Here is a 17,641-nt window from a genome sequence, read left to right on the forward strand (position 1 = left end):
AGCAGCAAGTGGAAATATCACCATTATTTTGTACCTAGAGTAACCTTTATTTTATCAGGGTAGCAGTTTTATGGTCAATGTGTTGCAGTCCAGAATCTCCACAGCAGGACAGACTGACTTGCAGCAAATGGGTAAGAACCACCACAAATACAATAGGTTTATTGCCTTTATGTCCTGTATACAGGCAGGTGAGGAAAGCAGCCCACTCACAGAGTCCTAACTTCCAGTCCTCTACTGCAAACTCACTAGAGGCTGAGGTCACTGTAGAAGAGCAGAACATGCTGCAGTTCAGTTTACAACAGAAGCAGTAGCAAAAACACTTAGTGGGAAAATTAAAGCAAGTGTAAACCCTGCAGAATTCTTCAGGATTGATGCAGTGTTACAGCATAGCTCACACTGAGGCAACAACACACTGAATATTCATCATTCAGAAGAGCTGACAACATTGATCAGCAGTAACTAGGTGATTACTAACCGCTAATAGACATTTCAAGAAAAAAGCCTACTGCTATGTCAGAACAACATGTTTCCTTTCTATGACAACATAACAACTCCAAGGAATACGGAAGCAGCAATGCATGTAGTATCTGGACTTCAGCAAGGCTTCTGACAGCATCTTACGTGCTACTTCTATAACCAATTCAGAAAAAATTGTGTATTCAGAACTAGCTTAGATCAGTGTATACAACTTACTGAAAACACATATCAAAATTGAAAAAAGAGTTTGTCCAGAGTCCAACAGTATTCAACACTGTTATTTATTACCTACATGATGCACTATATGGCACTGTTATTAAAGAACATGTTACTGGAGGAAGGAGAGTTGGAAACCCTATTACACTATCAAAAGATAAATCAAAATGGTCTTGAGAAATCTTGGGGGCAATCCACAGAGTGGATTTCTTCTTATTTGTTTTATTAAAGACAAATGCAACGTACACTTTGATAGGAAGCCTCATCTATACAAGATGGAAAAATTATCTGCTTGCCAGAAGCTCTGCAGAAAGCAGTCTGGAGCAATGATGTGTCAGGAAGCAAACATGCACCAACCATATATTTAAATGGCAAGTTTCATAGGCTGACATACAGAACAAGGGTATCTTTGGTAGGACAGGTAAAGCAATTCTTCCCCCTCTAGTCAGCACTGACATGGCCTTAGAATCTTACGACTAGTTTTGGGCATCACACTTTAGAAAGGTATGAAACAATTGGAGAAAGTCCAGGGAAGGAGGAAAGAAAAATAAAAAGGAAATAAAGACTTAAGGTCTAGAAAACATGACATATGAGAAAAAGATTGAAAGAACTGGGTTTGTTTAGTCTGAAGAAAAAGAAGACTAAGGAGAGACATGATAACAGCCTTCAAATATGTAAAAGATTGTTACAAAGAAAGAAAAACTACTTTCCACATAAACTCTGGATAGAATTAGAAACAACAAGCTAAGATAGCAGCAAAGTATGTTTTTCCTAATGTCTAACTGACAGGAAAATTAAACATTTGAAAGATTGCCACCAGGGGCTGTGGGAGCATTCACGTTTTTTAAGAACAAACATGCCTGGAACCAGCCAGGTATAAAAGGTTTTCACAGGACTGCTGAATGGACCATGTGACTTACTAAGGTCTTATTCAACACACTTCGAGTCTGTGCTGGAGGCATAAAACTTAATTCCTTTATTGCTATTTGTGACCACCCGTGGAGTTTAGAATGACTAGTCTCTTTATCTTACAAGAAAAACTGTTCTTTCTAGGAAGACAAGAACTGCTCTGCAAGAAAATGCAAGAACCACCGACATTCCCCCAAACTGTCCTTTCCAAACCACGGTGCAACAGGAGACAAGCCTTACAGATGAGGAACAAGCTGTAGAATTGTCCCAGGAATGTGATATGTTTCTGTTTTCAGTGCGGTTTACTTATAAAAGCAGTTTTCCTCTTGTGCATATGATTCACTCTGTGAGAGGCCTGGCAAGAAAAGTTGTAAGAAATGATAAAAAGGAGAGATGATGGAAGTGAGTGAAGTTAAGGCCAAAATAAAAAGTGACATCACCTACTAAACTAAGCGCAACAAGTCTTATGGGACAAATGAAGCTCGATAACTAGTGGTTTAGTCATTCTGAATATTGCCAAGCAATACATTTACTGTCCAATATATTCATCAGTGCAAATTGCTGTAGAAAGTGACCACTGCTCCTCTCCTCATGCCATACCTCCACAACTACACCCTAATGCAACAAAGCTTTCTCTTGAAAAGCTACTTCTAAGGTGCCTTGTATTTTGTGAGGTCCCAAGCTTGTGGAAATTGCTTCTCCATCACATATGGAACAGGCTACAGATGCTAGTCCAAGGGTTTGCTGTGAGGCACCTTTCCTCTCCCAGGTCTTCAGAGGATGGGAGCAAATGCTTACAAAGCTGAAAGTCAGGAGCCCAGACAAATGCCCTTAGGAAGTTATCTACACTGACAGATAGGGTTATGCAAAAGAAACGTAGTGTAATGCATCACAGGTTTCCTAGACAGGGATATTGAACAGTGGTTTGGTTGAAGGTGGCAGTTTGGTATTTTGTAATGTTTTCTTAACTAAATTAACTCAAATTAGACCTCAGTGAGGATCCTAGAGGCTTTGTTGATTTAAAGATCCTAATAAAGAGATTATTAATGGCCCAATTGTTTTGCTCAAAGCAACTTACAGCAACATGAAATTTCTCTAGAAAAAAAATAAAAAGGACAAACTTCCGTGGTGCTTTGAAAGCAGATAAAAATCCATGCCCCCTCCCTAGAGTTCAGTAAATAGTATAGTTTTGGTTTGAAATTGTGCCTTATTTGGCCTTTTCCTATACTTCTAGACAAAACTATTCCTTTACTCCATCACCCTCAATTTTCTTATTTATTTATTTTCTTACCACTGCCAGAATGGGCAATTTGTTTCCTGTCTTTTGTTTTTAGAGCAAGCAGTCACTCTAATAGGAAGAGCTGCCATAGTAGCCCACCCTCCTTTAACTATGGGCATGTTCTGAATACAGCACTTAAACAGATACATCAAAGAGTGCCAAGAAGAGGAAACGGAAGACAAGTGTGGGGAAAACAAACAACAGCTCACTCCCATGACGGAATGTCAGATGAGCAGATGAGAGTCATGCACCACCCAAGGAGCTGGGACAGCTCTGCATGGGCAAGTGGATGGGAACACAGCACACTTTGGTGAACATCTGGGCCAGGATGCAAAGGAATGGGACAGGATCACGTGCAGAATTTGTCAGAGAGAAACTGAAGCAAGTCTGACGAGTGTTCTGTGAACATTCAGAATACATCTGCTCTCTCACAGCATGCTAGGTGAGACATTACTCCTCTCTCACCCCCATCCCTCTAAGGCTCAGGGAGGTTTACCAATATTTGGATGCTTCAGAAGTCGGCAGATTCGAGCTTCACGTTCCAGTTTCTGGTGATCTGGAAGAGAGTAAGAAACAAGACGTTAAGCACCACGACTCTGAACTAAGCTCTTGCTCATATTCAACCAAGAAAGGAACACAGTGACCCAGCAGACATCCAGAAGGCTATAAATTGCTGGAACATGACTGTCTCCTAAAACCTCACAGCCATTTCAGTCAAGAGCTATGCAACCAAGACTGCAGGAGGATCTTCAGTCCTGCTACAGAGTAGCACTAAAGTGTTATTCTCTCCTTGGATTCACAGTAAGTAGAAGCAGAGTCAAACACACCACTCTTCTGCCAGCCTCAAAAATACGCCAAACCACTTCCAGCGACACCCTTTCCAAACCCCCTTCTCCAAGGCTGGAGAGGAGTCTCTGAAGAAACAGCCCACATGAAACGGGAAGAGGACCTGATTCCAACCCAGACAAACACTGGGGAAGAAGGGAACAGTAGGAGGGAGAAATATGCATCTCCTGCTAGTGCACAGCCATTCACATGAAGTAGGGAACTCTGCCAGCTCCAGTGAACTGTAAAGGTAACCATACTTCAGTACTCATGGACAGACTCGCTAGCGAAATGCTGATCAAGCACCTTGCGATTTCCAGGCAAGAAGTTGTGCCCAAATGCTAAGTGTGCTTATTGCAGCCCAAAGGCAACATCAGTTCGAGCACAACTGCCATCTGGATTGAAGGCAAAATAATCAAGGAGAGTAAAGAAATGATTTCTCCTCCCTATAAATGTAATGTGCATGAGCGCAAGGAAAGGAGAGGGAGCAACTCTACTCATCTCAGCCAAGAAGCAGGGGGCCTTCTAGCCACTGAGGTTCACTCAGGAGATTTTTCACTACAGCAACTATTGAGTACTGAACTTCCACCACAAAGTTCCCAAGTGAAATGCTCACAATAGACAAGCACAGATGAACTGAAAGGATCCAAGGGAGGCAAATCTTTTAGGTAGCCCTGGCAGCTGGTACGCTCTAGGCTTTTGGGGATGTACATGCCTAGAAAAAGGCAAGGACTGCCACTCCTGCCCAGTCCAGCCATCAAAAGAACATAGTAAGGGGAAGCAGCAGTCCCTGACTGCTCTTGGCATTTCTTCTCTAGCAGATCTTCAGCACACAGGCTTAAAAACACACCTTCTCTGTATCCCCTGTGACACACAGTTCTGCACAGGTGGAAGCGGGATCCTTTGCTGTTTGGGCTACTCAGCAGAGCACTGCTAGGAATGCAGCATCCTCCAATTTATAGGAAACCCACTAGAGACCTACTGCAACACAGCCACACTGCACAGCTCTGCCTGAGAACAGCCTGTGCAGCTCCAGGGTCTCTGCACTGTCTTCCCTTCCCTTTGTAAAGGAGCTTTGGGCATCTGTTCTCTTCCCTGTGAGTAGAAGACTGAAAGTCAGCCAGATCTCGGCTGAGAACACTTTTCTCTCCCAGGCTGGGAATAGCAGCACAGGGCACTGCAGGGTTTCTGCCTTTTCTCCCACTGCTGAACTGTAGAAAATGTCCCAGTTAACACTTCATAGGGCTGAGATATGCTTACATCCTCATCTGTTACTGTTCAGGGATGCGGGAAGGTAAATAACTCCTTTCATCTCTCCTTCCTTCTCAGTCCTGGAAATTATTGTTGTTCCATGTATTTTACAGTTCTATGCCAGAAAGACTCTCCAGTAAAGTAGCAGGCAGCAAGAAAGCCTGGAAAGCTTCCACACTCCCAGGTCCTTGGTGCAGTGCAAGCACTTTCTCACCTGCATTGCTGGGGAGGGGTAGGGGTGCCTTGGCTTTTCTTTTAGCAGCACCTCTCTCGCAAACCAAGTTTAGCAAAGCACAGTTGCAAGGTAACACTGTGCTGCATACTCTGCACCCAGGCAGATTCTCACAGCAGGACAACAGTTGAAGATAAACTAACCGCAGCCTGCTTGCATGGCTGGGTCTTGCCAATTCCCCACTAACGCTCCCAGCTCTACTTGGAACTCCTACAGAAGGGGATCCTTCATCCGCCTGGATCACGCTGCCCTCGCGCGCAGTTACACTTGCTGAGAATCTGTTCCCAAGTACAAGGACATGGGGAAGCAGACAGCAAAAACAGCTGAGCAAAGGGGGAAGGAAAGGTAAGAGCTCACCACGTGCTGCTCATCCACTGAGTCCTGACAGCCAGGACAGACAGCTGATAGGAGCAAGGTTCAAACAAAATGACATAACCATCAAAATGCCATGGGAGATGTAAATCAGGAGCAATTGCTCCCCTGAAATCCTACACCATGGTGCAGAGGGAGGGGAGCGGGCAGGGCAGCTAGTGATCATGGGCAGCAGCCACACCAGAACTTGTGACAAGAGGTCATCACCCCACACTCCAGCCCTCCAGCACCACACAGCCTGGCCAGAGACCAGAGGAGGAGTACAGCGCTCCGGTCACAAGGTACAGGAAACTATTTCTGGTCGGGGTGAAAGCATACCACACTCTTCTGTCTCCAGGGCAACAAAACAGGCCAACTCAAGCACAACTCAAAGAGTGAAAGCACGCTCCAGCCTGGGAGCACCAGCCCGCAGCAGCCAGCCGCCACAACTGAGAGCAGCGAAAGGTCAGGCTGGGCGGGTTTCCTGACGCAGGTCCTGGAGTCACACAGATCCTGTTCCTGCAGGATCACCCGTCCCGTTGCAGGCGGCACCAGAACACAGCCTAATCTGTGACTTGAGAAGAGCCTCCCCACCGCAGCTCCAAAGGCAAACCCTTTCTAATCTCTCCTCATGACCTAGTGGCCTTTGGCATAATGTAGGCATGACTCTCATTCCAGGGATCAGTGGCAGAACCAATTCGGTACTTGTGGGGAACAACCTGATACCTAAATGCATAAGGAATAAACACGGAGCTGCATTTTTTCTACTTCTCTTCAGTCTAACAATGATTATTCTCAGTAGGAGAGAGAAATAAAACAAGATTCTGTTGAGTCCAGCAGAGCAAAGGCTGCACTTCAACATATCTCTTACATGGACTGGGTCTCACTGAACCTTAAAAAGGCAGTGTTCTTAACTGCATTAGAATAATGATGAAAAGATTACATGGGTTCAGATCCCTGCCATACCAAGAACTTTCAAAACAGGTAATTTCTTCTCCCTCTGACCAAAAGATCAGACTTATTTCTGCAAGCCATCTGTGGAGTGAAGGTGTTTATTCTAACTGCACAGTGGAAGTACACCTCGTAGCTAACAGAAACACAGTACCACATCTGATCTATCTTACAGGATCCCAGGCCTGGGACATTAGGCCTATTTCCCACCTTTCACAAACTATGAAATTCAATCAGCAATTTCCATAATTTGCCTAAAACACCGTACATCCTTCAGAAAACATAAGGGTTCACATTCAAGACTTCAAGTGATAAAGCAAGCCATACACCCACAGAAACTACTCCTAATGTTAGTTATCCTTCCTGTTAAAATTTAGCACTGCTATTCCAAGTCTGAATTCATCTACCTCCTGCTTCCAAATATTGGATTTCATTAAGCTCTTTTCCTGCTATGTTACAGAGCTGTCTAGCCCTGAACAATAGCTGATGCTTAAAACTTAAGTACAGGATATTACAAACACTCATCTAATATTCATTTACTGTTTTTCCAGCCAAAAAAAGAAAGAGATTCTTGCTATTTGGACAATTCTATCTACAGTCTGAAGCAATGAGTATCTACACAGACAGAGAAGTGCAGTCTACGTAGCTCTTTTGTAGGAAAATTTAAAGTATAAATGCTTACGGAAATGGTGCTTAAAAACTGCAGAAGAAAACTTCATGTTTTGCACACAAACTAAAGTGTAAATATCTATTTCTCTGTGTTAGTCCTTTATATGAGATGGTTTCTGCATCTTGGTTCAGCATGTGAGACTACGTTTAACCCAAGTACGTTTAACATTATTGCTCTGCAAACACTGTGCTGTCATTCTAGTAACATTAATACCAGGTTTCTTCAGAGTATACCTGCTAAGAAACTGCCTGTTCAGAGAACTGGGATTTCTTCTGAGTTGCTTTTTGATTTGCCTAGGGATTTCCTTTAACAGAAAACCAAGGATGATTGTTTTAGAATCATGTGTGAGAGTTAAGGACCTGCTTCATTTTCTACAAACACGTTGTCCATTCACTGGGACGAGAATGCTCGTGCACAATGGACGGACAGAAGTAGCTGTGCACAATTAATAACATCACAGCTCTAAGAATCTCTAACTGAGCAGGTTAAAACAAAAATAACCCTGTCTGAGTACAGAAGACAGCAGACCAAACCCATGATAGTCCGGCCTGTATGTCCTAAATGCATCAAACTTCAGCAGATAAACAACACGATGTAAAAAGTGTACCCAACAAATAAACCCGCAAATACACACAGCTTTACTTCACAAAAATCTGGCTATCTCCAGCAGAGAGGGGAATATAATTGGTTCTATATCAATGTGCATTTCTTACTCTTTTGTAAGAAAATCCTTTCATTGCCTGGCTACTTCAGACTGTTACCCAAAGATGCAGTGGCAGAGATTGATGAATAACATAAGACCTGGCTTCTGAGCTCCATTCTTCTCTAAGGAATCAGTTCCTGGGTTTTTATTCTAGCCACACTCCCATGGATTCTTCACAGGAGGTTTTTCTTCACCAGGTCTTTCTCCTGCAAGGGTACCCAAGGCCTGGGGAAGAACTGAGACACACAGACAGGGCACAGGACATCTATAAATCCCAGCAGTCTAGAGCTGTCAAGTGAGCACATTTACATAAGCAAAAAAACAAGATGAAGAAAAACGTCACTGTTGCCTGCTCAGCCTGTTAGGAAGCTGTGCCGGGGAGAAGGAGCTGCTGGGGAAGCACAGGGAGATCTGTCTGTGTGGAGCTGAGGTACACGTGCAAAAGGCAGAGTCTGGAGCAAGACACCTGCAATAGACCCAAAAGATCAGTCCCAAGCAAACAGGGTGAGGGCTGAATTTGAGCTGGGAGCGGAAGATGGTGAGGTGTCAGGTGCCGACACTGCCACCCTGCACAGAACAGAACCCTCCTGCTATGATGCCCTGACTGACTCCTGCTCCTGAGAGAGACACAGGGAGGGTTCTGTTTCAGCTGCAGCAGCTGCCATGAGGACACACTTTCCAGCCAGGGTCTGGCCACAGGATCCTCAAAGGATCAGTGCCCAGGGAGGTTGAAAGAGATGTGCCTTTTGCTCCCCATCCTCTCCATCTGCCCAAAGAACACTGACATTCACTGCTCTAGTAACAAATGTCAAACTACGTCTATTCCAGATGTACGTCTATTTCCTTCATCTGGAAAGCAGGAGAGAGCATTAAAAACTAATTGAAAGAATGACAAAACAGTTACTGAAATAAAAGAAACCAAGGTTTATCAGTGAAAGTCATTAATTTCACACCTACCAGAAAAGGAGGTGGGAAAAGTTAATTCTACCGTAGTTTCTACAACAAGCATTACAAATACAGCACTGTGTCATAGCAGTTCAACATGCAATAGAGCACACCCACAGCAGCATTTAATGGCTTACTTTTCCAAACTGCAGCTATACTGGGATCCTATAGCTAAAGCTTACTCTTTATTTAGTACACCTGCCTTAGGAGAGAAAATAAAAAGGGGGAGGGAGAGTGACTTTCAGCAGTCTAAAAGTTTAGGCACCCCAATGGAAGGCAGATTTTTTCCTAAATGCAGTAAAAAGCAGCAGCAACAGAACTAACCATTAGTTGTGAATCATCTCTGATGAGAAGATGTGTCATGAAGAAAGAAAACAACCCTTGCTCCTCCCTTTACCAATACATAATCTTCCTGCTCTCAGCTGGAATATACAATCCAGTGTTCAATAATACACTCCACCTGTTTTCATCCTGCATTAGGACCATGCTCTATTGTTACTGTTAAAGGAGGCTTGAAGCTATCATTCCTATGGGAACACATTCTAGATTACATTTCTGAGAATGGGAAGAGTCCGGAAGAGGAATCAAACCCAAAGCAATAAATTCAGTTTGATTGCTGTCATCATGCCAATTCCGGGAGATAGTCAATTGGTGCCAGCTGCTAAGATATCCTCTGAGTTGCTTCAAGACAGAAATCGAATTTGCATCAAATACATTTTGTAGTGAGACCAGTCTGAGCCTTCAGGTTTCTCCACGCTCTTCTTTGCTTGTTTACATTTAAACTTCCTCTCTGAGACATTCCCAGCAGAAGAGAGCTAGCTCCCTCATCCCACTCTTCAACCCACAGACCTTCCCCCATATTCTCTTATTTTTCCAACAAGTCCGTGCTACAGAACAGCTGAGATCTCAGCATTTGCAATAGGGTAGCACAGGACAGTATGCCATGGCACACCACCACTTTAAACATGAGTACTAGCCAGTCTCAGATCACCCCTATTTCCCCTGTTGCAGAAGTTATCCTAGGCCTTAAGAATGACCAGAGGCCCCTGTAGATTCAGTATATCCTTTCTGACAAGAGCTAACGGCAGATACCTAAAGACAAATATGAAGAAAATAAGCATATAATGACACTTCCCAAACACTCTCCCTCCCTGCAGCTATTTGCAGATCAGGACTCTGACACATCCATTTCAGTGTTTCTTCATAGCCATTTCCAGCCAAAATGAATAAATCTGTAACAGCATACTAACCACAGTGCAGGTGACATCTCTGAAAGCCAAAGTCTGTTTTCCAGCCTCCCAGTGCAGAACGACCCCAGTGGTACAATGTCCCAAGCACAAGAGCAGATGCATCCACCCCCTACCATCACCACCACCACCACCACCAGCATCTCTGGTGCAGCAACTGTGCAAGAGTCAAAGTCACCAAGGGGAAGGAAGACACAGTTGGAGTGGGCAAGCAAAGATGAAAGAGTGAAGCTCCACTTTCCTCACCCAGTGAAAGCTAGACAAACAAGACAGGGGTGAAATCCTCACCACTTGCCTTCATCTACTGACAAAGCCAGAGGTTCAAGTGCCAATAGGACACAATAAACAAATACAAGACTTCTTTCGAGAAATGCCAGCAGATGTACTTTCTGACAAAGCCCTTTCTCTAATAAAACCACTAATATTATTACCTTAGAACAGCCTTTTCCCATGCTCTCACAACCTCCCAGGAACAAACAACTCCACGTGTTAAAATATAATACTACCCTATGTACATACACGCATGAATCTTGAAGACAGCCAGAAAGCTCACACAGTTGGAACAAGCTGCGTTTCTACATGCCAGTATTTGTGAACCCCTTGGTATTACTGTACTGCAAAACCAAAACAAACAATATAAAAGAATGAACTACATGAACTTACAACAGTTTTTTGTTCAAGTAATGTAGAAATTAGACTATCAACACCACAGTGTACAAGTCAAGACTGCTTACATAGTTGTATTTTTGTCTCTGACAAGTACTCTGAAGAGTAGGCTAGGGAAATTGTATTCTCTTTTCATTACCTTGTACTTACTTTGCAGAGATAATCTAACTGGAGACAGATATGAACAACAGTGACAAAAGGAAAAAAGGTATTAAAAATACCTAAAGGGGATGCATCTTTTCATAAAAGTCAGTGTGCACCTTTGCCATTGCAGTTTCTACACTCAGTATTGTGCAAAACTGCGTTTTATTTCCAGAAGTGTATTTTTCAGTTTATCAGGTGGACCTGGTAAGGGAAGGAGAATTCCTGTCCTCTTGTTTTCAGCAGGAATGCACAGCCTGAGCATTGCCTATTGTGCGCAGTATAAAGCAAAACAACCCAATGTGCACATTAAGAGGAAGGCGGGAGCTTGGGCTCTCACAGACACCATCAGCTTTCCAGGAACTTCAGGAGTCAAAGGAGGTCAAATTACTAAATCAGCTCAGGCTCACAGCTATAGGTGAGTGTCGTCTTGGTCACAGCAATGTGAACACAAAACACATGGGAGTTAAGTGTGCTCAAGCTGGACATGCTATCCCTTGCCTACAAAGGCACAGATAAAGCCAGATTGGGTGTTTTCTCCCTCTGAGAGAATTTCCACCTTAGGTTCTTCCCTACAGCAGATCCCATTGTTTGATCAATGCCAGCACTGCAAAGCAACATGGAGTTTGAATGCATGTGCATGCACCAGTATACAGAAAGGGAAGGAGCGAGCAACCCAGCCATCCACTATGTAGGCATAGCCTTTGGCTTCACAGAAATCATCTCAGAACCTGGACAAGAGAACTCCTCTGAGCTTGTTACAGCACTTACGGCAGAATATTGTCAACCCCTTGAGGAGACATCCCCCCGCAGCATCCGCTGCCCCTCCCCACAAGCTGACCCATCCTTCCCCACAAGCCACAAGCCCACAGAAACCCTGTTCTTCAGGCTGTTTCAAAAGCTGTTCCAAGTCTTATTCAGCCAAAAGAATAGGCCAAGTTGAGCACAGTGGATTCAGCCTGAAGCCTTGGTGTCAGTGCAGCCACTGAAAAATGAGCCAGCACCATGACTGCATTAGGAGGATGGAGGATAGGTATCTACAGATCAACTGACGCAGGCCAAAGCACCATTCAGGCCCCAGTCAAACTCTTCAATGAGCTTTGACACGACACAGGTCAACCCTCACGTACAAGCCTGGTCTACATCTCCTCTCAGGGCATGCCAGTTCCTCTTGCTGGCAAGAGGAATGTCTCGTCATCTCCCTGATCATCCTTCCCACAGTGCCAGTGTGGGATGTACAAGACCTCTGCCAACTCCACTTTATTCTGTGTCTGCTTCTCCCATCAACTAACACTTCCAGTATGAAAAACCAATGAAGAATTTCCAAGAGACTCTGATCCAAATTTCATTCCCCCTTTTTCTTCCTGCTACAGCCATCAGCTTATTTTGTGCCACTGTGATGGAAGCAAGTCATAGAGGGAACATCCCTTCCGGGTTTGGTGCTAAATAGGTGCAAATGAAACATTTCACCACTGAGGTTACCTTCCAAACTGTGTTCTGTGTTAACGTCTACAGCCACAGAAGTCAGCACCCACAGTCTGCTGCAATAATCAAGAAACCTACCAACTGGCCATTAAAACTACCCACCAACTCCCCAGCTCCACCTGCTTCACTGAGTACTGCAAAGAGTGCAATTTCTTGCTTCTACAAGACTTCTCCTTTGCTCATAGTGGAATGAAACACAAGGAAAACCAGCGCTGCAACGGGAGGTACTAGGAACCATTCCTGCAGCAGGGCATTGTAGCTCCCCTCTGAAGCAACATATCCTCCAGTTGACAGCACAAAAACACAGGCACCTTCCTCCTGACCTGAAGCAACGGAGAACACAGACCACGAACACCAATATGCAGATAAAAGCACAGCAAAGGGCAGGAATTCTTTTACCTCATTTTATCTGCTGTGGCCAGGAGGCGTTAACTGGGCTGACACAGTCCTGACACAGGAAGCAATGTGGTGTAATTGCACTCCCCCAGGAATGATGAAACTGCCACGTCATCCAGCCTCGTGGGCCATTTTGCTTAAAGGCCTCCATCAGGCTTGTGAGGAGCCTAACACTGGCCTAGTGTAATTTTGAAAGCGTAAAGAGCACCTGCATCCCAGGGAAAGGAAGAACTGTGGGATACAAACACAACTAGCAAAAAGAATGATTCAGAAGATGCTGAGCTCTGCAGCTTGACTGGTCAAACAACTTCCCCCTCTTGCACTAAGCAGAGCAAAAATTAGCACAGCCCTCTATCACAGTCACTTCAGACCCTGTATCCTGTACGAAGACTGACCTTCAGTTCAGAGTTACTTGCCTAGCCTAACTCCCCAGACACAGGCCCCCATCCCACCTGCATCAGAGCCCTCCCCTTCCTCCCTCTGTCCTTCATGCAGCACCTCCCCACCTCCTTCCCTTGGTAGGGCTGTGGATCAGCACATTCCCCTCCATTCTGCCTCCTGCAGCTCGCACTTTCCTCTGCAGCCCCACATCCTGCAACACACATTCCCCCAAACCCTCATCCCACAGCACCATGCCCCCCTGGCTTCCTGCAACTCAGCAGGGAGACATCCCTCCCTTCTCCTGCACACAGGGAGCCCCAGCCCAGCCCTCCCATCCCTGATTTCCCATCTGCAATGGCACCATTTATTTTTTTAACTGCATTTTACAAGTAAATCACGTGCTCAGCTGCTAGTTTGGGTGCAGAGCCAAGAAACACTCCAGCGCATGGGGGAAGGGAGATGATGTAGGTTTTGTTTCACGTGACCAGCTTACCAGCAACTTCACTGAGACCAAGAGCCTAATCTCCCCACAGCCCCTCGTCCCCACCAACCCATTCCCCCAGCCGCTCTCACAGCAGAGATGTGGAGCCCACGCACAAGGGGAAAGACTGGCATCTCATGTGACTACAGCAACCTTGAAGTCAGCAGAGAGGTGACACCAGTGCTGCACCCCAGCCAATTGTCTGAAGGCATATGTGTGAGGAGCCGATCTTCCCTGTAAAACAGCGATGGGGCATGGAAAACTGGTGGTGGGAAAACCAAACCCAATACACTACTAAAGGTAGGGCAGAGGGGAAGAGCATGCCCTGCTGCTCCACAGGTGGTGTGGTGTTCCTCAAGAGAGCCCCAAGAAATGCTGCCTTCCCAATGACATCTCATGTCCTGACATGGCAACTCATGAGTCCATCCGCAACTCTGAGCGCTTGGTCTGGGGCAGTGTTACAGACAGCACGCTGCAGCCTCCCATGCAGAGAAAGGCAGAAGCTGTGGGTTAGGGGTTGCAGAGGCAGGAGGCTGCAGTTACAGTGCTAACTTACACACACACCACACATGTAACTACATTGGTTTTGGTTGGAAACTTGGCAGGGAGGGGAGTGTTTCAGATCTAAGAGGCTTGCTGTAGCATGCGTGTTTAAACAGCATCCCAATGGACTTTCACAGAGAAGGGATAAGTGATTTTTGAAACACACAGTCTACATTTTAGAGGGGTTCCACACGCTTTCTGCAGTGAGGTGGGCAGGACAGCATGCACAGCAGTGTCTCAGCTCACAAGCAGCTGTGCAGTAACGTTTTTCTTAGGTGTCCTTTGCAGAACTCTCTTCAGCCGTTCCACAAGCAGAGATTTTGGGGAAATAGACATCCCAGCAAATTGCTGGGGAAGACAGATACTTAAATGAAGGGGGAGGGAAGAGAATTATGTTAGACAACAAACCCCATAGAAGAACAACTGCTTCCATAGTATCATTTGTCAGAGAATCATTAGTTTCCTAACAAACATTTGCTAAGCAGCCTGAAAAACCCTGAAGCACAAGAGGTTTTTTTCCCCATCTTTAAAAAGACTGAAGAGAAAAGCAGAGGCACTGAAACCAGAGACCACATCAGTCACAAATCTGTGAACAAACTTAGGTCTTCGGAATTTGGACCTCTCACTACCACGGTTTTCATCCTTCTGCAGAAAAAGACATGCAGATGCAAACAAGGCAGTTCAAATCAAATGGGTTTTGAGCAGTCTCTCGAAGCAAAAACTGATGGGGCTACATTAGTACTGCTGGGATACCTCGATCACTTAGGAAGCATGAAATCACACCTCCATGCCATACTAGGACCTAATGGATTTTTGTTTTAAGGTTCAGCGTTCAGAAATGAAGAAAATAAAAACTAAGGTCTTAAAAACCAGCATTTAGCTTGTTTGGATGGAACAGCCACCCAACAAAGCCCGCACTGTGCTTGACAAGAGCACAGCCTGAAAACAGCTTTCTTTACATTGAAGCTCCAGATCTGGCCTATCTGGTGAGCACAACAGCTTGAAAGTAGTCGCCTTGCCCCATCACCATGCCTGCTTTCAGACTGCCAAGGAAAGAGGCACTTGATTTGCATCTTTTCCAAAAAAGCAGCTGTTGTGCTACAGTTTTGATTTATTCTCTGGGTATGCTTATTTCTTGGTTTTGATGAATGTTTAATGCTCCTGGCTAAATCAGTTTAGATCCCGTTTGCCTGGGGGCATTTAGTGCTGCTACATTACTGTAATACTAATTCTAAGGCCATCTACAGCATTTTTTCTCCCCACAAGTCTTTTTGCCATTGTTTGAATCTAAATTATGTGGTGTGTTTTGGCACTGAATTCCACAGCACCATACCAAGATGACAGACACTTACCGAATCTCAAAAGATGGCCAGATTCGCTGATCAACAGACAACATACCCAGAGCAGCAACCTTCACTGATTAAGCCCACCCCATATACTGATCAACAAAGACTGAGGATGAAGGGTTGAACCTGTAGCTCTCATGTTATCTCGAAGCGTGCACATCTGCAAATTGCTGCCTATCCCAAGCAAAAAATGAGAGGGGAAATGGAGGCGTCTCAGAAGGAGAAAGAGAATGCAATGAAAAAGTTATTAAAGCACTAACACCAATATTTACAAAGCAACTTTCTCTGTTGAAATTGGGTTTTTATGGGGTGGCAGTTAAGCAGTCAAGCCAACGTGTCTTAAGAATAAACCCTCCTTTTTTATTACAGAACACACAAGTGAGGCGTAGTGGCAGAGAAAGCTTCTCCCACGCCACCCACCAGACAGCCTCAGCTCTGACCTAAAAGGAGCACTTCTGCCCTACAGACATTACTTTGACCCACACAAATTGAATTTCAAACTAAAAAGGTGGTAACCAGGCTGCAGCACCCCCTGTTAAAAGAGGTTCCTCAACAGCCACCATTCCCAGCAGACAACACAGGGAAAAAAAGATCTTATGTTTCCTTTTTTTGCAATCTCTGGTCAGCTGGTCCAGCCAGATGAGACTTGAGAGCCTGCTCATCCTATTACCAAAACTGTTATCTCCATTTCTAGGTGAATGCTAACAAAAGTGATCCCTGCCCCTTCCTCAGGCTCTTTCCCCTCCTTCATTTCTCTCAAGCATCATATCCACGCACTGCAGTCCTTCAGCACGGCAGGCAGAGGACAACTTCAGACATCTGATTACGCTCTTCAGTGAAGATACTGCTGCAGCCCCAGCACAGAAATACATCTCACCAGAAAGCTGGGAACATGGGAAAGTAGGAGCACAGCCTTTTAATCTGTGCTCTAGAACAGGTCTCTGCAGCAAAAATTGTTTCCAGGTCCTGTGACACAGCAGAGGAAGGGGCAGTGGCAGGGGAAGGGACACTGTTTAGGTCTTAGGGACAGCATGGCTCCCAAGCTGCTTACATCCAACACAGCCAGGATCTGAAGCGACAGCAGCCAGTGGGCAGGAAGGCCTAGAAAGCATGTCCTCCAGGCACTAGGAAGTGCAAGCAAAACCGCTTCTGAAAGGAAAACATTAATGGCACTTCTAGTCAGGAACACAGACATGGACAAAGATGACTAAAGGATTGTCCAGAGGGAAGCCAAAGTCACAGAAAAAAAAGTACGGAGCATGAGGACACAGCACCCACCAAGAGCACAGCGCAGGGAAAATGGGATCATGCAAGAAGAGAAAGTCCAGGCCAGAAATAAGAATTGCTGCCCTTGGTGAAAGGGAGTAAAGGATAGCATAGTGGCTGCCCAAGGCAGGCTGTTCTTATTCATGGGCCATAACCCTCAGCCACGGCCTGGAGCATTACTAACCATGTCACCCAGAAAGTGAGCCTGGTAACCTCTGACAAGTTTACCAGCTGTTGTGATCACAACAAAACTAATCAGTTTTCCATTTTACATTTATTTAAAGACCTTCCTGTACTTTACACTGTTCCCACATTTGCTCTTCCATCATGCCATGAAATGTGTTTCTCTGTTCAGCTGGAGCAAAGCCACCAGGCCCTCTAGTCACAATAGCCAAGGTGGCGCCTGGAGAGGGCACTCAGCCTAACAACATTAGCCACCATGTAAAACAGTGACCATGCTGTTGGCTGATCAGCTTAGGAAGTTTCTCCCTCCAGCCCATCTGCTTGTTCTCACCTCCTCAGCCAAGTCCAGTGCCAGATCAGCTGTTTGGGTGGCAGCCCTATGAGCAGACAAGGAGAAGAGAGGCAGAAAAGGCAATTTTAAGTCTTCTCTGGAGTCAGCTGAGCTTCCAAGGCAGTTGATAAAATTAACAACCTTAAGAGAAACTGCCCACAGCAAACAGCAACCAAATAAAGCTGCTAGTTCCCAAATGGCTGATGACCAAGCCACAGCTGCGGCAGGGGGAGGAGAGGGGGAGAGCGTGCATGAATCCTTGAGTGAGTCACTCCCTGCATCCCTGCTGGCCTAGATAAACGCTGCTGCCAGGCCATGGTGGGTGCTGCAAACCAACCCTTAAGCCCACAACATCCCTGCTGCTCA

At 45.2% G+C, this 17,641-nt stretch overlaps 1 protein-coding gene across 14 annotated transcripts in view; it reads right to left on the reverse strand.

Moving 5' to 3' along the window:
• Nucleotides 1-17,641, reverse strand: part of CAMK2G (calcium/calmodulin dependent protein kinase II gamma) — a 121,537-nt gene that overhangs the window by 65,473 nt on the left and 38,423 nt on the right. For all 14 annotated transcript variants that reach the window (XM_061344204.1, XM_061344208.1, XM_061344206.1 and 11 more), the window contains exon 3: nt 3,378-3,437. In XM_061344204.1, the coding sequence (XP_061200188.1) occupies nt 3,378-3,437 (60 nt within the window). The remainder of the gene's footprint in view (nt 1-3,377; nt 3,438-17,641) is intronic.

Source organism: Neopsephotus bourkii, unplaced genomic scaffold (assembly GCF_033783945.1).
Source record: "Neopsephotus bourkii isolate Nb327-2 ecotype Australia unplaced genomic scaffold, CSIRO-AGI_Nbou_v1 NB_196, whole genome shotgun sequence".
NCBI classification, from domain to species: Eukaryota; Metazoa; Chordata; class Aves; order Psittaciformes; family Psittacidae; genus Neopsephotus; species Neopsephotus bourkii.